The following is a 24,359-nucleotide window of genomic DNA, read 5'->3' as shown; positions in this document are numbered from 1 at the left end:
CTGCTGACGTTGGGCAGGTAGACAGCATCATGATTGGATGACCAGTATAACACAAAAACTTAACATCTAAACAATCCTATTGTAAGGATGAATACTTACAAATATTAAATTACACTTAGAGAATTTGAGAACATTTTTCACGTAAATATGTTACAAAAATGGTAAGAAAACAAAATTAAAAATAAGGAGTGAAATTAATTCTCCATTAAGACCTGGGAAGTTAGCAGCTTTTAGTGTATAAATCCAAAATGATTGTCTTTGCAAGAGTTTTTTAAGCCTATCTCCTCCTCTAATTGAATGTTTTATATGTTCAATCCCTGTGATTTTGAGTTACAGCTTCCATGATTTGTATCTTTATAATGCACTGCTATAGGATATAGAGGACATTTTGAGCCCTGACGAAGGCCCTGTGGGCTGAAAGGCGTTGGCATTCATGTTTTTAACTGTTTAAGCCATAAAGGCTTTTTATTTTGTATCTTCTGAGTGCCTCAGATCTCATTTTGCCAACATTTATGTGGATCCCTTGGCTGAAGAGCACCAGATAAAATTTCTTACACCCCTGCAGCACTTCCAGCATTTTTTCTATTTCATTACTTAAAAACATGGAACAATCGTCATAACGGGAAGCTTCTAGCATGCTAGATCAGAGTAGCAGATTTTATCTAGGGCAGAGTTTCAGGCAACATAAGGATTAAAGGCCCTAATACACAGTCCTATTGATCAGTTATCAATACTCAGTGATACTCCTGTTGTTGTGATATCTCGTGCACGTCCTGCTGTTGGTGAAAAAACTCACCAGAGACTCACAGAAGGAAGCAGCACTAGTGCAATATTATATTTATTTCTTACAGTGAATTTTGGTTGCCATACAAGAAGTCTGGAGGGGGGAAGAGTGCTTTTACAGAAAACTTCACTCTTAGTTTCAGTATTTAGTCGACTCTATGATGATTTATCAGCACAAAATTACAGCAACATAGAAAACATGAACACAAGTTTGCACAAATTACCCAAAACATCTTAGCCTCTATGAAGACTTAAAGAATAAAATCTATTCAAGAACAAAGAAAAACCAGGAGAGAAAGAAAACTAAAAGAAAGCTCCTCAAATGTCAGACGATGAGAAAGTGTTTAGAAGGAGAGTGAAAGTGGGTCAGTGGGTCGTGCACGTCAGAACAACACGACCCGGTGAAAAAGCGCTTTAAAGATTCCTACGTCTACTCAGCTCTACGTTTCCACTGCAGCTGCTAATCGTTTTGGTGCATTTATGTTCACACAAACATTAAAGTTTCCTACTGAGAGAAACTCTTAGAAATGTACATTTTCCTCAGTTTATACACAAACTAAATCAGGGGTTTGACACGTCAGGCAGGAGACCTGGGGCTCGGTTGGTTCTGTCTCCTGCACTCGAGTGGATCCGCTTTAGGCAACAAGTCAATAAAACACTCATGATATGCAACTTTAAAATGGAAAAATAAAACACAACCAAAGAGTTTCATTCAGAATAAATATTGCTTCTTATATAACCCATAAATCTAATAATAATAATCCACATTTGTAATCTACGTATATATTATTTCTGTTTTTGGCAATCCAAGCATCAGGGCTGAACAGTTTTTGTTCAGATAACCTCTATAAAATTTCATAGAACTCTATACAAATCTTTAAAAATACTGTGCTTTTCTAGCCTCCGACGCGCTGCTGCCGGATTTTAGCAGCATTGTCCCAAACCGGCCACCGTAGGGCCAATGTTCACAGAACACAGAGGTTGTGAATGTTTCATCTCCTCGGAAAGCTGCACGAAGCGCGACATGGAACCGGACTTGTTCTGAAACAGGTCACAAACAGAACCGCAGGCGGGTCGCGACACAATGAAGCAGGTGGTGGGACGGAGCTTCTTAAGGCGTCCTCTGTAGGGTGATGGGCGGGTCGGGGAGGGTCAGAACAAGGCTTTCGGTCAGAAACTAGAATTTACCCTCATAGAACCCTCTGAATGTTTTCATAGAGCTACACAAAAACCATATAGACACTTTATCCTCTAAACACTCTTATTTACAGGCTCAGCTAAAACCTCCAGCTGATTCTAAACGGACCCGTTTCTAAAGCCCGGTTACAGGGACCGACTCGGAACCAACTCTGTCTGGTTCTGATAGGCTGCGTGAACAGACTGGATCAGAACGGATCAGAGCTCACACCGCCTGCATCCAGTCGCTGAAATATGACAGTTTTAGGGCCAAAAGGGGGAAAAAAACCATGGAGCTTAAAGGATTCAAACTCGTTGCTTCCTCCAGTCCTTCACAATAAGAGTATCAAATAAAATTTTACATCTGAAGTTAATAAAAATCTTTAAGTCTTACCAGAAAACAACAAAAATAAACCATTTTCCATCCATTCATTCATTCTCTCCCGCTTATCCTGAATGGAATCTCCTGACCAGGGAACCTCAAGGCATTTCCTGGTCAGGAGAGACATAGTCCCTCCAGCGTGTCCTGGGTCTCCCTTTAGGTCTCTTCCCAGTTGGACTTGACTGGAAAACCTCACCAGGGAGGCGTCCAGGAGGCATCCTAACTAGATGCCTGAGCCAGTTCAACTGGCTCCTCTCAGTGTGGAGGAGCAGCGGATCTACTCTGAGCCCCTCCCGGATGACAGAGCTTCCGACCTTATCTCTAAGAGAGCGCCATGCCCCCTTGCAGAGAAAACTCATTCTTTTGATCACTACCCAAAGCTCGTGACCATAGGTCAAAATAAACAATTTTTTAACTTTAAATGTTTTGGGACTCTTATTGTGAAGGATTACAGGAAGTCCTTTGGTGTAGACACTGCTGCAGAAGTAACCAACTTAATATGTGATAAAATGTATCTTATTTTAAAATTAATGTATTAACTAGAAACACGCTCAGTTAAAATAATAAAAACACAACAGAAACTGTCGGTTCTGGAGCAGAACGGGTTCCACTTCCTCGTCTTTTTTTTCACTCTGGCCCTAAAACGCCTCACCTCTGAACTCATACTCAACTCACTGATTATCTTTTCAAAAACGATTAACATTAAAATCATTTGTGATTCTTTTTTAGCTGATTTCTTCTCCAGCTCTTTTTACACAAAATAAATAAAACATTTAAATTCAATCTTCAAGGTCCATAAGTTCAATGATCTAACAGAGAGATGTGCACAAAGTGTTCAGATAATATTTGTAATAAATATTTTAAAATCTTTCATTTTTAAGCGCTTAAAAACCCAAGTTCAGGTTCTTAAATCCTGAAAATGTTCCACTGAACCATTAATGAATTAACATTTTGGGAAACACACACAGTTTTCTTCAAAAACTAAAACTTTGTTTCTTAAGTAACTGAAAGTTACTTAAAGTTAACAGTTTCTTAGCTTTAGAGTAAATTAGCGAACCCTTGTGTGGCTAAAGTTTGCTGCTAACATTTAGCTTCTGTCTCTAAAACTATTTTTGCATGTTTAGAAAAACCTGAATCAGAATTTTATTTTCATATTTCTTACTTAAAATTTTCATTTGACTTTAAAAATTAATGTGAGAATTCTTCATGTTCTGGGATCCTAATGTTAGCTTATTAGCTGCGCTAATGCTAACTATCAACCAAAATCAAAGTGTGTCCTAAAGAACTTTTACGTTCATAAATTTAGCAGCTAGCTTAAATCTGATTTGTCTAGATCTAGTGCGTTTCGGGGATTTTACTTGAAGATAAACATAGCAAAGGTAAATTAACTGAATTAGCTTCATTGCTTTCGTTTGACTGGTTCGATAAAACCATGACATGTGTTCCTGAGTTTTACTTTATATGTTGTTGTAAGACAAACTGGCTTCTGCAAAAGCACTTTGTACAAGGAATCATGGGAAATGGGGCAGCCAAGAAACAAACCAGGATTAAATAGAAGTCAAGGATTCAGTTCCTTATTTCCTTGTGAATGAGTTTGCTGCAGCTGAAAAACAAAAACATCAGAAAATGATTCTTTTAAAATGTCATTTTATCTTGTCTACAAAATTCTTTTTTAATCTAGAATTTTCTCACAACATTTTTTTTAGCAACAAAGAAGAAAACAATCGGATGTATTTCCCAAAATGTTTTCTGCAACTTCTCTAATAAAAGCTCAGCCTTCAACCTTTGAACCTGGCGTTAGCATCACTTTAGCGTGGCTGTTGGGTCACATGACCAGGAACTAGTTAGGAGGAGAGGACTGGATGAAGAAAAACAGGAACGGTTCTGTTTCCTCCACACTGTGGCCGACATGGCAGGTTTATGGAAAACGACTAAATGGGCCGTTGTGAGCTTCTGGGAAACACACACACACACACACACACACACACACACACATGCAGGCAGGCATGCACACACACACAGAGCTAGGAGGAAAGGCCAGGACAGAACAAGGACGTTTGTTCAGCCAAAAAAGCAGGACAAATATTTCAAGGTGAGAAATTCAGATCCATCGTTAGTTTTGTTTCATCATCATCATCATGCTCTTCATCCTCCACTCACATCTCTATACCCGTGTGTGTACATGTGAGTGTATGTGTGTGCTCAGAGTGTGCATACAGTGTGTGATCTGTGGTTAAATGTGAGTAAACATGTGATTCATTCTTCGTTCTGATGCTCTTATTTTGAAACAAAGAGGTGAGAAGCAACAGGAAGGAGGATTTTTGTTCTACAACCTCGGCTGCAGCCAGAAACAGAAGTCCTTTTGGACTCTAGTGAAGAAATATTCTCTGAACAAACTCTAGCAAAGATAGAAAAGGAGCAACGACCAGCTCAGCTGGACCTTGGCGCGTCCTCGATGGGGACACGGACAGAGTCTTAGTATTCCAAAGAGGGAGGGGGAGCTGTTTGGTTTTCTAGAGTTTGTTGTATTCCAGAGGGTTCTGGACAGTCCTTCCAATAATCCTCCTGTCCAGTGATGTAGAAGCTGTTCCCTTCACCCCCCCCCCCCCCCCCCTGCAGTTCCTCCGGACCTCCCCCAACGCTGAGGGGGGAGGAGGTGGAGAAACTGGAGCGCTGAGATTGGGGCGACTACGGAGGATGAGAAGACAAACAGCGAGGCAGCTTCAGCTTGGACGACACCTCCACCTGTCCTGTGACTTGAGCTTGTGTCTGATGAAGAGGTGGTTAAAGTGACCGGGAACACCCCCTCCTCCTCTTCATGCTGGACACCTCACGTTGCTCCCCATCTGCGGGGGAGGGGAGGGGGTTTATCTGTCCTGCAGTAGCTTCAAAGCCCTCTCAATGTTCATACGGTGGCCCACTCGCGTCACACCCAGGTCTATCAGGTCCTCCTTCTGCAGCGAGGGCAGATGGGCTCCTTCAATCTCGTTGTCCAGGAACGCCTCCTTGTGCTCCCCCAGGTTCAGGCTCTCCAGCCAGTCTGCCACGTCGTGTTTGCTCCACAGCTCCACGGGTTTGGAGGCGAAGGGCTTCCCCGATGCCGCCACCGCTTGCAACAGAGTGAGCGGCGACGGGGAGCGCGAGCTACCACTACCGCCGCACGACGAGCTCAGGCTGTAGGCACCACCGCTGCCCATCGGGGGAGTGGGAAGGCCGAAGACATCTGTGAGGGTGGGGGACACAGAGGGCGGCAGCGAGGAACAGGGGGTGAGGGAGGAGGCAGAGTCTGGCGGGCTGCAGGGGTGCGTCTGTGAGGGAAGGCTGCTGGGGGGCGTGGAGGTGAGGGCGGCAGCGTTTCGCATCCCTGAGTCATCTGTGGGAGGCCTGGGGAGGGAGAGGAGACCAGAGGTCAGCCAGGGTCATGGGTAATAAAAATCTGTAATAATTACAGGTAGAAGGAAAAATATGCACAGGTTCCTCCCACAGAACTAAGATTACCACAATGCATGGAATTATGGGATAGAATCATCTTTGAATAAAAGACTGTTTTCTAAAGGATTACAGCTACTGCTCTGTCTCTCAACTCTCCGTCACCATGGTAACCCCATAGCTTTTGTCCCATAAAGAATGAGTCTTCAGTCTGTGGCTCATTTTTATCGACTCGCTGATGAATCGTCTTAAAAACAGGAAGACACCTAAAACTGGAGCCTGAGACTCTGGTGTGATGCTGCAGCGGGACACAAGGTGGTGCCGCAACAAAGCTCACTGTCTGGGTTAGGACCCCTAAAGGGCCACAAAGCCTGGAAAACGGGCTTATAACTGTTTTATGTTCAGTGGAGTTTTGTTTGACGAACAAACTAAAACTTATAATCAAAACTAAAACCTTCCTGTTTTTTTTTTTTACTGAGCACCCAAAGAGGTTGTTCCAACATTGAAAGCAAAAACAAAACAGTGAAAAATATTCATCATGGCTGAAGAGAAATGTTTGGAGTCCATCCAATTTCTCCAGAAGCCTGAATCACGACAAGAACTCAAAGGTCAAAGTTCACACAGATCCCAGCAGCAGCTGAGCTGCAGCCACCGACCTGCTGATGTTGATGCTTTATCATCTACAGAATGACAACTAATATTAAAAGTTTATTATAAATGTTTGTGATTTAAATGAACAAGAATGCTTCTTCTAAATCAGATGGTTTATTATTATGCTGCATAAAAAACAAATGATTAAAAAATACCTGAAAAACAAAGTTAATGCTAAAACTGCTGACAGTGGCTCATCAGGGTCACCATGGTAACCTGGGGTCATTACTGAATGATAATTTGAGTTTAGGCCTTCTCCTGGTTGGACGTGCCCGGAAAACCTCACCAGGGAGGCGTCCAGGAGGCATCCTAACTAGATACCGAGCCTCTTCAACTGGCTCCTCTTGATTTGGAGAAGCAGCTGATCTACTCCGAGCCCCTCCCAGATGACCGAGCTTTTCACTCTATCACTAAGGGGAGGGGAGACCCCAATCTCATTCTTTTGGTCACTACCCAAAGCTTGTGGCCATAGGTGAGGGTAGGAACATAGATCTAACGGTAAATTGAGAGCTTTGTCTTCCGGCTCAGCTCTCTCTTCACCACGACAGACCGGTTCAACGCCCGCATCACTGCAGACGCAGCACCAATCCAACTATCGATCTCACGCTCTATCTTTCCCTCACTCATGAAGAAGACCCCAAGATACTTAAAACTTCTCAGATGGACTCCTGAAACCCTAACCCAGTCAGAATAGTTTGGGTCCAAACGGAGAGAAAAGGCTGAGCTGAGGGCTAGAACTCAGAACCAGAACACTTTGAGCAGGGGGTTTAGCCCAGATAGGCTGATTCCTGACATATGGAGCAGCCTGAGGGGGAGCAGTGGGGGTGGGGGCCCCTTCTGCTGAACTGGGCCACAATGAAGTGTAAGAACCACCCCAGAACCCGGTAGAGCCTACAGCTCAGCACCAGTGGAGCATTGATGGATCCAAAACCAGATCAGAACAGATCCGGTCCAACTACAGTTTTTATTGTAGGAGTTAAATGATTTAATTATCTATTAGGACTAATTAGGACAGCGCCTCGTTTATCTCCTCTGACCTCATTAAGGTTTTTCTGAGGCCCTGCCGGGTCACCAGAACCTCTGGGTTGGATATAAATGCCCAATTGGTTCTGTCTAAGCAGAAACATGAAGCTGGAAGTCCAGGGTAGGTGAAGAGGTGAATCAGAACCAGCCGATCATCTTAACTCTCCAGAAGCCTGGCAACCAAAACCAGAACTTCCTGCTGCTCTAAATAACAATTAGGACCAAACAGACAAGTAACTAAGTAAATGTGTCAAACACCCTCAGAACCAGAACCTGGAGCAGAGCTGGGTCATCAACGGAAAACTAAACTCTTCCGGATTTTTCCAGACCAGTCAAGAGATAAAATCCATTCAGCGTGTCCTGGGTCGACCTGGGGGTCTCCTCCCAGAAAGAGGTAACTCCTGTGGGTGTGCAGGAGCAGCGGTTCTACCCCTCCATGATTTCCGAGACCCCCCCCACACACACACACACACAGAGGGTTGAGGGTGTAGAGACGAAGTCTAGAGCATCTCATCACACCAGACCTAAACTCTGAAGCTCGACCCACCAGATGTTTTTTATCTGGAGTTCAACACAAATGTGTCGTTCTCCTGAACTCCTGCGAGGATTTTAACGAGACTAATTATTAAATGAACGCCTACAGCTGATTAATCCTTGATCCATTTCATGATGGCCGCCACAGCTGGACAGCACAAACAGGACTGAGTTTCACCGATGTTGATGAGGTTCGATCAGACCTCAGAGATCTGACTATATTGTTTTTTTGCTTCACACTTTACTTAAAACGGTTGGAGACAAAAATTCCTGAAATGTAACGAACATTCCTTCAGGGAACGATGGGAATGTTTGGAATTTGACTTAAGGAACAGTGTTGAGTTTAACTCAGCAGTTAGGTGTCATCATCATCTGCAGGGTGAAGCAGTGCGCACAAACACACACTGACAAGTGCACAAGCAGCACTCATTGGCATACATCTTCTGTATTTATAGAAGGTGGAACACACACACACACACACACACACACTGGGGTTACATAATGGTGGCCTACTAAAGCAGCAGCACAGCACGTGAATTGTGTGAGATGATGCTGAACTCTGCTGAAGGTTTGGCTTGCCACTCTCTCTCTCTCTCTCTCTCTCTCTCTCTCACACACACGCACACACACACACGCACACACACACACCCCTCCCCCAAATCAGTCTGACATCACTGCAGGCCTCAAGGCTGCTCTCATCAGCTGGTTGCTAAGGCAACCGTTTCATCCAACCAACGCACATTTAATATGTATGGGAGGCTGAAAGACGGCGTCGAAAAAAAGGAAGCAGAATAAAGATATAAAGGTCTGATTTGATCTGCAGCCGATCAGGAGGAGAGGATAGACGGAGGAGCAGGTGTGGAACTGGGCCACGATCCGTGCCTTTCTGCCGCCATCTGTCTGACGGTTTGCAGCCCACCTCACCCTCCGCACCCCCCGGACTACAACCCCGTCTTCTGCTGCCTGGCAACCCTCAACACGACACGGAGACCAGACCTCCAATGGAATCCACGAGACACTGCAGCTGGAAAACATCTGGCTTTTCAAAACAACAATCAGCTGATCTGCATCCATACGGAGAAACTTTTAGAGCTTCAGTCAAATGAAATCTAAAATCTCTTCAAACATTCTTCTGTCAGTTTTTCTCCAGCACAGAAGCAACATGCGGTATCCGGAACGCTCTGAATATTTAGACCTCTGTATTCTTAAAGAGTGGCGCCCACTGACTAACGATTAAATCTTAAAGAAGAAGGTTCTGTTCATCTGCCTCCACTGGTTTTGACCCTAACAGACCGGCCCATCAGTTCAGAAACAGTTTAACAATAAGTCACCCATCAAACTTCTAGTCCAATTCTTCATTTTCACATCACGTTTTTACTGTAGTGAAAAAGGCGTTTAGATAATTAGGGTCTTACCGACTCATTTGTACCGTTCTTCCAGGTTGGAATAATGACAGAACATTTTAAAAGAAGAACTGGACCCAGCTGAATTTATTCTGGGCTTTCTTTGTTCTGCAAGGTCAGAATTCTAGATAAATCAACAGAATGTTGGTGATGAAGTAGTCTTTTAATTTGTCAGGCCCGATTATTTTTCTATTAGTGATGCTGATTAACTACAGCTGACTGTTGGACAGAACTTACTGGTCTGACCTGCTCAGAACCACAAAAATCCAAACAACTCCACGGAGATCGATGAAGGACTATCATATATTCAAACATGCTGAAAATCCAGGAATCATTTCGAGACGACTTCAGATCCCAGGATCATGGGTTCAGGCACAAGTTAGTCAAATCTGTCAACTGCTACTCAAAGTCTGGATGAAGACTAAACTCTCCTGCTTAGATGAAGCGAATGGGTTTGAATGTCCAAGAACCACCCATGAACTGCCATGGGTCAAGTCTATCATGAACTGGTCCTGCTGGAACACCACAGTCCACAGAGAAACCGGTTTTACATCAACATGAACTGAGACAACCAAGATAGAGGCTCCTGGACCAAAAGAGATACCTTAAAGTTCCATGTGGATGAGACAAATGTCTTCTGAAAAAATGTTTTATGGTCAAAGCAGGAGATGCTTGGACACAATGTTTAAAGAAGACACATAAGAACCTATTCAAATCCATTTGTCCAGCATGGTTGTGGCAGCACCATGATGTGGGACTGGAAGGAATAATGAAGGAGGAGGACTACCTCCAGGTTATTCACCTGAGACTATTAGCTAGATGGCTCACAGAAGAGAACAATGACCATAAACACACATAAGAGCTGGTTTCTGATTGGATAAATCAGGCTAATGTGAAGCTTCTGGACTTGTCTGCCCAAACTCCCGACCTCAACCCGACTGGAAACCAGAAAAGCAGAGGGGTGGAATACCGAAAGCTTGTTTATGCATGCATGGACGTAATTTTCACTTTAGAAGTGGGGGTGGGGGGGGGATCTTTATAGTATGCTCTAATGGGAAACAGGCTTCAACACAAACGGTTGTTTTCCGCTTGGTCCTAGAGCTCAACCAGTGTGAATTTAATATAGCGTAATATTGTTTTTTGGACGGTAAAAAGTGCAGGGGTCAAAACTTGACTTTGGAAAAAGTGTGTGTGTGTGGGGGGGCATTTCCCCCTGTCCCCCCCCCAAAAAAATTACGGCCATGTATGCATGTGAATAATTTTGACCTTGGGCTAGAAAATCAAGGTAGGTTCCACATGTACAGATGAGACACACATGGAAGGAGTGAAAACAGGAGAAATCAAGTACAAGGTTCAAAGGTCAACAGCTACAAAGCAGGAGGTGACGATGAGGAGGTGGTGAGAGAATGAAGGAGGAGAATGACGAGTTTTATCTGCTCCAAAAGCCTGACCTCCAGAGTTTGCTTTTCTCTCATGAGCTGAGAGACTTTTCATATAAAATATAAGTGAGGAATGAATTATTGATTCTCCATTTTATCCTCCTCTCAAGAGGGGAAGAAGCTAAAATAATATTGTCCCGCTTCCTCTGCAGCTCCTGACTATCAGCAGCATCGGACCCTCCAAGCTCACCACAGTTCCACTCAGGCAGCACTAAACTGAGAAAAACACAAAATATAATCTAAGAATCTGGACCCTACAGAAAACATCACAGTGATGTTCACATGATACAATAGCCTTGCTAGCAGACCGGTCCGCTAACCGCTAATCTAATCTGGAAAGAAAATAGTTAAAATCTTAGCCTAGAAATCTAGACAATCCATATCAGTAACAAAAGATTAAACTCTGCAGGTCGGTCTAGCCACGCTCCCTTGTAGCCTCAGCAGGTCTACCATTGGCCCGAATAATTTTAGGTCTAGCCAATAACAGTGCTCTCTGTTTGTAGAGATGTTGGATGGGCTTAGCACCAGAGATGTGATGGAGAAAAAATACAAAGGTGGTGTTGACTCAGGAACAGCGTTCATTGGAAACTGCTTTGCCATCAACTTTGGACAGTTTGGACTTGGGTTTTTCTTTAAAGACACACACCTGAACTTTGCTGATATATGCTCTCTGTTGCCTTCTCAAGGCTTGCTGTGTAATGCCACTGTCAAAAAAAAAATACAATCAAATCTCTTTGTCGCGCATAAAAGGCATGTTTACTGACTGTTTTCCAACTTGCGCTCCCAAACAAACATTTTAAAGTAGCTTTCCGGAGTTTTCCCCTTTGAGTATTTAAGTATGGATTTTCAGAAATCCGTAAAAGTGGTTGTCTTATCATGTACTGTGATATAATGTATGCAATATGTCTTTATCTATTTTTGCTAAGCACGCCCCCTGCCCCGCAGAGCTCCTTGCAATAGGAAACTGAGCGCCGACCAGAACTAACCAATAGCGTTAGACTAGTACCACTTACATGCTTCAAATTTAAGGAAGTATCTCGGGCTGATGCAGAGTTGATGAACTTTTCACGGACAAGAAAGTCTTTAAAATACAAATCTATGAAAACACAACATGAGACGAGAATGATACTTGTAAAACAGCGTGTTTTAGCTCTGTCGGCTACAGAAGCACATTTATAAACAAGAAACGTCAAGTCACCATCTTTAAAAAAACGAATTGACTGACTACTTGTCTGCAACTAGATAGTGCCATTGGAGAAATACTCTGGAAAGATACTTGAAGCAGTGTTTCAGCATTGAATAAAGTTTTATCAGGACTGTATAACAACTTTATGCCTGACCAAACAGTAATCCTGGTGAAATCTTTTATTACTTACCTATCCAATAGCATAGCATGGCTAGGTCAGAGTTTGTAGTACATCCCGTTCTTTCAAGAGGAGCTCTATATAGCGAGGAAACGCCAGCCCAATATCAACTCTGGTCCTTGCTCTTTCTCTAGTGTGTTATCTTTTTCTTTTCCTAGATTCCTCTGATAGGGGATTTCTAGCTTTTTTTGGTGGATCTGCCACTGCTCAAGTCACTAAACCATGGGTCTACCACAGACATATATATGTCATAGATGCCCCGTGGACTGGTTCTGCGTATTGGAACTGCCGTAGTAGCTGACCGCCATTTTAGATGGGTTTCCATTCACCCACAATGCATTCATTTCTACTGAGGAAGGTGTTTATCCAACTAAAAACACATTTTATCAAGCTTTTTCACAAAACCTGACACAAGATATGGCATGATAATTAAAATATTAATATAATTAAACTAAACAAATAAAAATTAATTTAAATATATAATCCTATCAGGTAGCCTAGAAAAGTCACTAATGTGAACTGTTTTCAATAGTATGCCAGTTGTTGTAACCATAGTCTGCATAAAAATGTGCATAGTTGCTCATTCATCATTGACTTTGGAAAGTAAGGAGACCCATTCAACATGGCGGCGACGTTACGCTCTCCAGCCCCAAATTGAGCACCTACGTACTATGGGGTCTACGTGATACTGCCATAAAGCAACACACAGTCAGTACTTCTGGCAGCGGACTGCTGGTAAAAATCATTAACACTATCACACAGTATGTTGCCAAAACCTTTCAAAAATGTTATTTTAAGGTGTAAAAGTTGTGGAATAGGTCTTTAAGACATGAGCAGATAGAGGTTCTATATTTAGAAAATGCATGTATTTAATGGTGTATGGTGGACTCCCCCGTTGACAGATTTCCACAGTGATGAATATGTCTCTGTGTTAATTACTCTGATTGGTCCAAGACCTGTCCAGTTGCTGCTGAGGTAGTTTGAAACACAGCTTCTGGGTCATGGTCAGATTAAATTTACATAAATATGATGGCTTGCCAGGCTATTTATAAACTATCAATAATAGAAAATAATTTGCTACAAAATCTGAAATGACAAACTATAAAAAGTCATGCAACATTTCTAACCTGTTGCTATTAGCATTAGTTGTTTTTTTACGTTGCCAACTAGTGGTCTGGAGCCACAGCACAACAACTTGAATTCAAACCAAAACCTTTTCAGACCAAATCCTTTTGATTGGTTATTATTGACAACAGAAACAGTGACTGGAAGCTGGAGTAGTGAGTAGTGAAAAAGAAGTCTAGTTGCTTTTTCCCCCAAACCTACTGGAGTCACAGACTTCTGGAAGACTGAAATCGTCTACTAGTTGGACTAAGAACAACCTTCTGATATCCAAACTGACTCAAGCATTGACCAGTCAAAAATCCCAACAATTCACCCAGTGAATGAGTTTTGAAACCAGAAAACCTGAAGGAAACTGGTGTTGATTGGTTTTAAGATCTAAAGAAACAAAAGTAACCTGAGACGACTGACTTTTTGTACCTGGTTGCAAAGCCCCCTCTGGTCCCTGTGGGGGAGTCCAGGCTGTCTCCTGGCTTGGTCGGCCTGTCGCGATTAATGTGCTGCAGAATGGAGCTCAGCTCGGTTATCACGGTGTTCTTGCTGTCAGGCGTGGATGGTGGACTACGTAGCTCAGGGGGCTGATCGCCCCACAGCTTGGATGTCCTTTGAGATGGAGTCTTGGGGGGCTCAGAGGATGATGGGGGAGGGGGAGGGGCTTGAGGCGGTGAACTGTAGGACTCTGGAGGCTCTTCAATGAGTGCATCGTGATAAAGTGATGTTCTGTTGATGACGGACTTGCCCTTGGGTTTGGGAGGGACAGGGGGCCGATCCACCAGGAAGGCGTGTCCGTCTGCAGTGGCATAGAGACTCTCCATAGCGCTGTCGCAGAAACCGCCCTCTGATGACAGGGTGGAGATGCTGGAAACAGTGCTGGTGGTTTCCATGTGCTGAGGATCCCCACTGCTGCGACTGTCTACCTCTTCAATGCCCGAGTCAGCCACTCCCGACTCTGGTTCAGGTGGAGCAGGATGATAGGTAGGGGGCAGGCTGTTTGCTACCCTTTTATGATGGTCAAAGACAGGTGGTGGAGCATGAGGATGGTAGGGGGGTAGAGGATGTCCTCCGTTCAGTCTCTGCTGCTGAATCATCTCGGCGATAGCACTGGCCTGGTCATCAGGAATGTCAATACTGTTAGCAAACTCTAGTGGTGGAGGGAGGGGCTCTGAAAACTCAAACTCCTCATCTATGTCCACCGAGGCAAGAGGTGGAGGGGGAATACGGAACGGTAGTTTTACTGGTTCTTCTAAAGATTCACCTAAAGGAATACTTCTCCTGCGTGATGTGGCTATCTGAGGACTGATGGACAAGGTTGGAGTATTGTGGGGATCAAGCTGGTTGGGGTCCTTTAATTCGGATGGCCGGTTGCTGTCCTGTATATCTACTTCCTGGTTGTTTGCTTTGTGGCTTGTTGCTTCGTTGCTCGTGTGGACCATCAACAAACCAGTTGACTTTTGCTGCGATGAATCTGTTACATTAGCCGGTGCACTTTTCCTCTCCTCAACTGGCTTATGTGCCCGCTCTTCCCGTGCTCCATTGGACTCATACTTATGCTCTGTCATCTGTCTCCGGAGACCACCCCGGCCCGGCCGGCCCATGGTTGCAGTGGAGATTGCAGCAAAACTTGTCTCAATTCCAGAGCGTAGTTTGGTGTCGATAAAAAGTGGTTGGTTGAGGTCTGGTTTGTGACTCTGTTGATGAGGCAGAGACTGGGCTTCATGCTTGGGCGTTTGCTGACCCTGAGGAGGATTGGTTGACTGATTCTGTGGATGGTTCTGTTGTTCCTTCATTGCCCGGTCACGGGCTGCCAGAGCCAGAGCAAGGGGAGAATTAGGGTCCAAGGGTTTACCAGTGACAGGATGGAGGTAGGTCCCATTGGCCTTGTAGTGGCTCTTAGGAGGAGTGGCTGGGAGGCTAACTGGACTGTCCAGATTGGGACATTGTCCTGTTCTGGTGTTCAGAGGCACCCGGACCACAGTGGGCTCAGGAGAGTTGAAATCTGTCATATTTCCACTACCTCCACCAACTGGGGGTCCAAGCTGCACCGTAGAAAGGGGTGCCAATATTCGTCTTAGACGTTCATCACTACTAAACATGCCTTCATCTATAGACTTAGACTGGCGAAGGCGAGGGGTTGGCGTGGGACCACTCATCTCATCATCTCCTATGTCTATTGACTGGAAGGCTACGGAGTTCTTTTTTGCCTCTAGCCTCTTCTCACGGTCCCGAACTGCCCCAGCGATAGCAGCTGCAAAAGGGTTGAGAGAAAGAGGGTCGTCAGGGCGCAAACACCCACCAACGGAGGGCGTCAGAGGTGGATGTTCAGGGGTGGTGGGCTCAATCTCCATGCTGCTACCCTGGCTGCTCTTGCCACTGCTGCTGGTGGAAGGCTCTTTGACGATGATAGTGGGAATTGGAATGGAGGAGCATGTCCTTTCTATGGGTGTAGTTGGCATGGACACTGGTCCTGATGGGCTTGATGGCACATGACAAGTTTTCTCTGGACTGTCTTCAACATTAGACTGTTTGACCAGCATTCCCTTCCTTCTGGCTGGTTTTGCTGGAACATATAGGGTCTTATTGCCCACCTCAGAGTACGGGTTCTCAGGCACTGGCGTGCGCCCTCGAGTGCGTGTGCTCTCAAATTGCTCAGAGCTCTGGCGGAAATATCCACGCCTTAATGTTCCAACGTCAGTGGTTCGGCTGATGGTTGTCACTGCATTTGGCGAGTTCTGGATGAAGCTCGGTCGTGAAGTGCCGTAGCTTTTGGCTGTAGAGCCGGCTGCGGAGTTGTAGGCAGGTGGTGAAGGTGGTGAATTGGCTGGGGGAGGAGGGATGTCCTCTGAGGTATCCGGCATAGAGAGGCTGCGGGAGAACTTTAGAGGGGGAGGAGTGAGGAGTCCCTGTTTCTCATCCTCTGATGTGCCTTGGGGAAATAGAGCAAAAAGAAGAATTATGTGAGGACTCGGGGGAGACATCCCAGCTTTTCATTCCCTCCCTAGTTTCACAATTCATCTGCTACACGGAACCTATTACCTACACAACCACTGGTTTACTGAAGAGGTCAGACGCTGCTGTTTCCTGCAGAAAACGGGTACTAGTGAGCAACAGACGTGGTTTCAGCTCTCAAAGTTCTCATTTATTCAAGAATCTGTATTTTAACTCTGACTGAACCATTTTTATGAGCTTTTGTTTGCACTGGAAATCTTGGATAAATCCAAACGTTTATGAGATATATCCAAGCAGATTTGGTTCAAGACAAAACTGTTTGGACAATATTTGACCCAAGCTGAGTCACTAGTTGTCAGTTTAACCCAAAACCTATTATTTTGGTTTTCTCTCTGTTTAAAGAGGGCCAAAGCTGCCTCCACCTCCTGAGGAGGCTGAGGTCCTTCTTAGTTAATGCCCAGCTGCTAAAGTCCTTCTATCACTCTGTTGTTGGCTCTGTTGGGGCTCTGACCGAGACTGGAAGAGACTAAACAAGTCAGTTAACAAAGCTAGCTCGGTTCTGGGCTGCTCACTGGTTACAGCTGAGGAAACTTGTGAAAGGAGGATGCTGGGGAAGATGACCTCCATGTTAAAAAAAAAAAACCTCCCACTCACTACGTTCTACTGTGGAGATCATGGGCAACTCATTTCAGAGGCAGACTAAGACATACCAGATGTAAAACAGAACGCTACCATAGATCTTTCATCCCCTCTGAAGTAAGAGTGTAAAACTTCTCAATTTAAACTGTACTGGCATCATCCTGGTATACGATAACATCAATTTAATACTCAGTATGTGTTCAATACTTGTGCAATACCAGTTACATAGTATGTCTGTGTCCCTTACAGTATGCTGCATAGTGCTGGAATCCAAATTTTTATTTTTATTGGTGGTTTTTAGTGGTCAAAGGTTACAATAATAGCTTGTGTGTACCTTTGTTTTTATTGTTCTTCAAATTATTATCTAAGTGGTTGGTGCTGCTGTAACAAGTGAATTTCCCCACCGTGGGATCAATAAAGTATATTCTATTCTGTTAGCTAATTAATGAGGTGGTGGAGTCGATTTTGAAATGATGGATCCTTTATTTTTAAAATAAAGTTCCTGGAAAGATGAATGAAGACTATAAATGTTTTACCTCTTTATCAAAACATTGATCAAATTTTATTTTTTAGGACATTTTCAATTTTATTTAATGACTGAAGAACTTCTTGGTTTGTGTGAAGTCTTAATTAAACTCCATGAATGATACGGGGTGCATTTGTAAAGTAAAAGTCATCATTTAAAAGCAGAATTTAGTTTTTTTAGCACATCATAAATGAGAGTTCATTTTTCTAATCCTGATTTTCACCATGTTATTCATATATTTATATAAATGTTAGTTTACAACAAAATGTTTGTTTTACAAACTAAATATTTAATAGAAAGAAAGAAACAAAGAAACAAAGAAAGAAACAAACACAAAGAAAGAAAGAAAGAAAGAAAGAACCAAACAAACAAAGAAACAAAAGAAAGAAAGAAAGAAAGAAAGAAACAAACAAACAAACAAAAGAAACAAACAAAAGAACGAAACAAAGAAAGAAACAAACAAACAAACAAAGAAAACAATCTTTTATATAGAGCCTCTCATGATACAAATCACGAGGGGCTTCACAAAAACCAAAAACATTTAAAAATGATTTTAAAATATGTTTAAAATAATAAAAATTATTTTATTAAAAATTAATAGGAAAGAGGGAAATCAGTGGATCTAGGGAAAGGCGATGTAACGTGATATAAGTGATTCCTTTTAATAAATGATCAACAAGATGTGATATTCCATATAAGTATGAATTATCAATATTATTGATCTTTTAAAATTTGATCTGTGATTAAACCAGGTCTTCTTGGCAGTTCAGGGAAATCACACCTCCGTAATTATTGGAAACAGAGGCAAAAATATAGTTTGTAAAATTTATTTAATACTAAATTTCTACTACTAATGATGACATAACTAATTATGATAAATGATGGCTGAAACAAGATAACTGAGACAATGAATGAAATGATGAAATGTAAGCTGAGATGTTATGTAGCAAAACCTAATTAAGTGTCTTAGAAACCTGTGATGTCTGGGTTGTAAAATAAGTCTGACTGTATGGGATGACAGTTATCCAAACACCATCCCACGCCAGTGTGCAGAGTCTTAGACAGTAGTCTAAGCGTGAGGAGATGAAGGTGTGGATAACTGTCTCAAGTTCAGAGCGGGACAGAATGGGACTCAGCTTAGCAATGTTCCTGAGATGGAAGAAGGAAGAGCGAACAAGAGAACTGACATGAGAATCCAGGGTGAGAGCTGGGTCAAAGGTCACACCAAGATTCCTGACAGAGGGTTAGGTGTGAGAAGCAAGCTGACCAAGAGAGTCTCTGACTTTGGGAACCAGCTTGTCTGGGGCACAGATGAGGATCTCAGTCCTATCTTCCTTCAGCTGTAGAAAGCTCCCACCATCCAGGTTTTGATAGAGTCTAAGCAGGTGTGTAACAGCTGCAGCTTAGACATCTCATGGGGCTTAAAGGAGATGTACAGTTGGATGTCATCTGCTTAAAGATGGTAGGAGATTCCTTTAAACGAGCTCAGGATGTGCTGAAGAGGAATGCAGATAGAAGAGGAAGAGTAGAGATCCCAGCACAGAACCTTGTGGGACACCATGGGTAAGTGAGGTGGTGGAGGACCTAAACTTGGAGGCGGCCACAGAAAAGAAACGCTCAGAAAGATAAGAGGAGAACCACTCCAGAGCAGATCCTGATAGGCCTACCCAGTCTCTCAGCCTCTCCAGTAGCAGGTGATGTCAACAGTGTCAAAGCGGGACCAGAACAGAACAGTCCCCTGTATCACTGTGAGTCAGAAGGTCATTCGAGACCCTAAGAAGAGCTGTTTCAGTAGAATGAGCTCTACGAAAACCTGACTGGAAGCTATCATAGATGTTATGTTCATCAAGAGCAGCTGTGAGTTGTTTAGCCACAACCTTTTCCAAGATCTTGGAGATGAAATTTACTTACTACAAATTTAATTTTAGGCTAAATATTTAGTTTACAAGCAAAATATTCAGCTCCAAATTAAATATTTATTTACCAAAATAAATATTCAACTTCAAATTAAATATTTATTTACCAAATTAAATATTTAGCTCGAAATTCAATATACATTTTTTCGAATTAAATATTTTGATCCCAGCTAAATAATTATTTTGATGTTAAACATTTAATTTGCTAATTCAAAATTTAGATATAACCCCTAAATAAATATTTAGTTGGGATCTAAATATTTATTTAGAAAAATGAATATTTAATTTGGATCTAACTATTTAGTTTGTAAATTAAATATTTAGCTCCAAATTAAATATTTAGTTAATATTTGGTAAGTAAATAAGTATTTATTTTACAAGCTAAATATTTTGGTCTGACCTAAACATTTAGTTTATAAAATAAATATTTAACTCTAAATTAAATATTTAGCTTGCCAACTAAATATTTATTCGGGACCTTTAACTTTCATAAATGTATGAATAACATGGTGAAAATATGACTTTGAATGATGAACTTTATTTTTTTTCTCTTATGATTGGCTAAATAACCCAAAATATTGCTCTTACGTTATGACAGTTTCACTTTACAAATGGCACCCCATAGGAGGAAACCCTGACCCTTTAAGCAGTCATTGGTTCGATTATCTTTTATTTCATGTTGTCATTTACAGCTTTAATACCTGTAAGGACTAATGAGATAACGATTATTATTGAGATGCCACGGGGGATAATTTAACTGGCTGTTATTAAAATCATCCCCTCCATCTGCAAAGTTATTTAAATAGAAATTAAACATATTAAATTCAAATCCTATCAGATCATTCCGCTGTGGAGGTGTTTTTGCTGTTGTGATGCTGATGATGTTCCTCTGCGGATCCTTAACGACCACCAGTACCCGGTACTGAACGGATCATTTTCATTTAACTATAATTAGCTTTAATAAAGCCAATCTGAGTCCTCTGAGCTTTACCAGAAGCTGCAGAATATGCAGTTAATATCCACACACACACACACACACACACACACACACACACACACACACACACACACACACACAGTACCGATTGACTTCTGCTTCCTTATCGTGCCCTTCTCAGGTAAGCCCAGGTAGGGTCCCGGCACAGTGGGTGGGACGACTGCGACTCCCTGGCGGTCGTGATACAAAGACTGAAAATCAGAGAGTTTAAAGAAACACAAATTTCACATTAGAGCTCCAAAACTGGTACCAGAACATCATACATCTGTCTGGTCCTCAGAAACTTGATGTTTGTTCTTTCTTTCTCCGAGTTTTATGTTTCCTTGGGATTAGATTTTGGCTGGATCATCATTTAAAACATAACTGACCAGAGGAGCATTTTGCTTGGACTTTTAAGTTTAAACCAGGTGTGAAGAAAAAGACAAGAAGTAGCTGGTGATTTTTCAGAATTGACTGCATTTGTTGCCGTTGCCTTACATTCATATCGGTGGCCAAGCAGCGACTGGATGGGCGAGGTTTGATAGTGGCAATCTTCGTGTCCACAGGTGAGGTCTTCTGGGCGTGCGTCATCTCCTCGACCTTATCTGCAAAACAAACCAACGTTTGGTGCAACGGCGTGAGAAACGAGGGCAGGACTGCTCTTGCAATGCCCCAGCGGGTCAAATGCAAGCCACTCATTCACGGCAACCCTCCCTTATGCGTCCACAGATGAAACTAAAACAGACATTGACAAATAATTCTCTTGAGAGCAGAGGGGAAGGGAGCATGAGGACTTTGATGAGGTAATGTGTCCAGCCTGGGAAGCCGTGCAAGCTTTGATCTGAGCAGCCGGCTAAGAAGCATCATCCAGGTCTCAGCGATGCTCCCTCAAAAATGTGAAACGAGCAATGAAAGTGGCGTCTGCCAAGTCTGTCGTCATTTATTTTTTAGCTCGCAACAAAGGAGAGGAGTCGGTGACTAAATAATCAGAAATGGACTTCCCTTTGGTTTGTGATGAGATCATCACAAAGTCCACTTAAAGAAGGTCTAAGGAGAGAAAATGGCCATGGTAAAAAGTAACAACACCCTCTTAACTCTAGGAGTTTAGATAAAAACCATCTGGTCTTCAGCAACATTTGTGAGGAAGAATCATTCCTCTGGAATCGGTCGTTCAGAGGAGCTGCTGATCACCATCAGCTCTGGAGTATTCAAGTGTGTGTTAACACATGCAGAAAAGACATCAGCAATGACCACAGAGAAGTAGCTGCTGGTGTCCATTCATCTGGCAAGGGTCAACGGTCACTTAGAATTCACTGGTGTCCTCCAGAGTGAACATCCTAGCAGCTTTTCTGAGGTCAGAGGTCAAAAATAAAACTAAACAACACATTAACACAATCAGCTGATCCCAGCTGTCCGCACGGTGGTTTGGGCATCTTTGAGAGTCCATCATGAGCTCCCATGAATACCATCGTGTTCTGCCTCCAGCTGCACCACCATGGTGGCTGTGAAGTCAGGGTGTAATGTGCGGTGTTAGTCTGAAGGTGGATTCAGGACCTGATGAAGACCAGATGAGTTCATGCTGAAGGAGGGCGTGGTTCCTTTTTTACCGTGACCTTCATGCTGCTCTTCCTCAGTCGGACACCTCCCTGACTACCTGTGCGCTGGATGTGAAAAGCTTCCATGCATTAACGGAGTGATTACTTAGAGTGACTTGGAAAACAATCCTCTTCTTCTGCGCATCTACACACAGAGGAGGAGAGGAAAGGACCATCAATGACTTCAACAACAGCAACACAAACACAGAAACAGCAGAAAGATGCACATTTTCTCTTTCTGTCTGATCTGCCTCCCAGTTGGACTCAGGGTGCAGAACATCACACAACATGCAGCACGGTTGTCCTGGAAACCGATCTGTGAGTGAAACATTTCCTGGAAAAACCTCCTCCACACACAGTGACACACACACACACACACACACACACACACACACACACACACAAAAGCCTGCAATGACACAGAAAACCGGTAAACATGAAACAACAACACTGACTTGCAGGAGCAGCAGATCTGTGGTTAACATGCAAAACAATCATACGATTTATAATTTGTACAATGAAGTAATATTTCCGCTGCACTGAAGAGTGTTTCTGTGTCAGAGTTATAAATAATTCTCATATTCCCAGGAGACTGCTTCCTGAACAGCCTAAGTTTCAAGAAATAGCATTTATATCTTTCAGGATTGATAAGCTAACAACTAGTCATTGAGTGCAGCCATGACCAGAGAGCGTTCCTGTCGATTTAATAATAATAATAATAATAATACATTTTATTTAAAAGCGCCTTTCAGAACACCCAAGGTCACTTAATCCGTTCCAAGCGCAGACGCACCACTGAAGTTTCGTGTTACGCAATATTTACAAGGAATTCTGTGGTAATTCATAAGAAAACCTGTGGTTATTTATAGAGAATTATGTGAATATTTAAATGGAATTCTGTGGTGACTTACATCACAGAGTTACTTCAGCAGAAATATTTAAAATTTCCTGCAGAACCCAGCCACTGGATGCACTGATTGTTTTTTTAAGGCAACAGCATCACATTTTGATCTTGGCTGAACTCTGACTACCCGTTAGCTAATCAGTCCTAAAGGACAAACTGTGTTTCTCTGAACTGAGGCTGTTCAGGCAGCCATCAACAACAGAAACAACTTTGAAATGTTTGAAATATGCCCCCCGGGCAAGAAATAATTCAAAGTAATAAATAAATGGTAATGCTTCCTTTTACAGTCCCATAATTACTAAGTATTTACATGGTAATTACATAGTAACAAAGTTTATTATTGTTTCTGAGTTCTTAAACAGTTATTACCATGTAACTCAGGTTCAATTCTAGTTTTTATTTTTATTAATCATTCCCAGTAAATACTGCTTTACACAATAATTACACTTAATTACAATTATACACTGTGATTACACAATAATACACTTTACATTATTATGTAATTACCATGTAATTACTTAGTAATTAGGGACTGTAAAAGGAAGGATTACCAAATAAACTTATCGGATTGCCTTTAAATCGTGATTTTGACCAGAAAGCATCTCTGCTGGAGACGACATTAAAACATGCAACATGTTGATGTTTAACAGGACAAATTAATCATGCAGTTAAAAGAAAAACGGAGCAAAGTCAAACTAAACTTCTAAAAGTTAAACGGTGAAACTAACAGAGGAGGCGGGGGACATAAACCAGACGTGCCTGCAGCAACTTACCACCTTTCTTTTTCCTTAATGTGGCTTTAGAGGTGAAGAGAAAAAAAATCTGAGTCTTCATTAAAACAAACTCAATCCTTCTCTAGAAGAATAAAACACGTCTAAATGTTAGATTCACTTTGTATGAAGCACGAATCCGTTCAAACTCAGACACAGAAACCTAGTTTATACTCGATGTTATTGATGCATCAATGACAGAATAAATAAAATCAGCTGCACTTTGGGTTTAATGGTTCTGAAACCGTGTGGAACTTCCTGCCTTCCTCCCAAACACGAGATGATCGGATCTCATGATGTTCCGTCAGCTGAGTCACAAACAGATGAGAATAAATGACCTGTTGTCAGCATCAATACCAAACAGCACATGAGACACTTACAGGGAAAACTGGAGTACAGGAAAACAGATGTATGAGTTCAGACGGGACACAACAACAGGACTTATAGTTTGGGCCTTGAGGGGCGATCTGGACAGATTTGGATCTTTAACAAAGGGAAAGGACAAAGATTTAACCCAAAATTTCCCTGGGCTTCAACTCCTAGTGACAAATAAGCAGTGTTCCTCTAGGCATTCCCTAAATGTTGCAAAACATTCCCGAAGGTTCTGAGTTCTTCCCACAGGTCTCAGGGTCTCATACACCTGGAACATGGAACACGTTCAAGGGGGATAAAACTCAGGTATAAAGAGGTCAAAGGTCAACATGTTTTCAAACCAAGTGTCATTGAGCCGTTATGTAGAGACTGACCAAAGAACGGCTCCAAAAATAAGTTCAGGAAATGA

General features: G+C 42.5%; 1 protein-coding gene across 3 annotated transcripts in view; it reads right to left on the bottom strand.

The window, feature by feature from the left end:
• Window positions 1-812: 812 nt before the first annotated feature.
• LOC107381573 (SH3 and multiple ankyrin repeat domains protein 2) overlaps window positions 813-24,359 on the bottom strand; it is a 269,418-nt gene continuing 245,871 nt past the window's right edge. For 2 of the 3 annotated variants that reach the window (XM_070555052.1, XM_070555054.1), the window contains 4 exons: window positions 20,808-20,914; window positions 20,416-20,521; window positions 13,718-16,229; window positions 813-5,725 (listed from right to left, as the gene is read on the bottom strand). In XM_070555052.1, coding sequence (XP_070411153.1) covers window positions 5,209-5,725; window positions 13,718-16,229; window positions 20,416-20,521; window positions 20,808-20,914 — 3,242 coding nt within the window. In that variant the 3' untranslated portion in view covers window positions 813-5,208. The remainder of the gene's footprint in view (window positions 5,726-13,717; window positions 16,230-20,415; window positions 20,522-20,807; window positions 20,915-24,359) is intronic. The other variant, XM_070555053.1, reaches the window with a different exon arrangement.

This window comes from Nothobranchius furzeri, chromosome 9 (assembly GCF_043380555.1).
Source record: "Nothobranchius furzeri strain GRZ-AD chromosome 9, NfurGRZ-RIMD1, whole genome shotgun sequence".
Classification (NCBI taxonomy): domain Eukaryota; kingdom Metazoa; phylum Chordata; class Actinopteri; order Cyprinodontiformes; family Nothobranchiidae; genus Nothobranchius; species Nothobranchius furzeri.
Note: the sequence above shows the minus strand (reverse complement) of the source record. Positions and strands in the feature narration are given on the sequence as shown.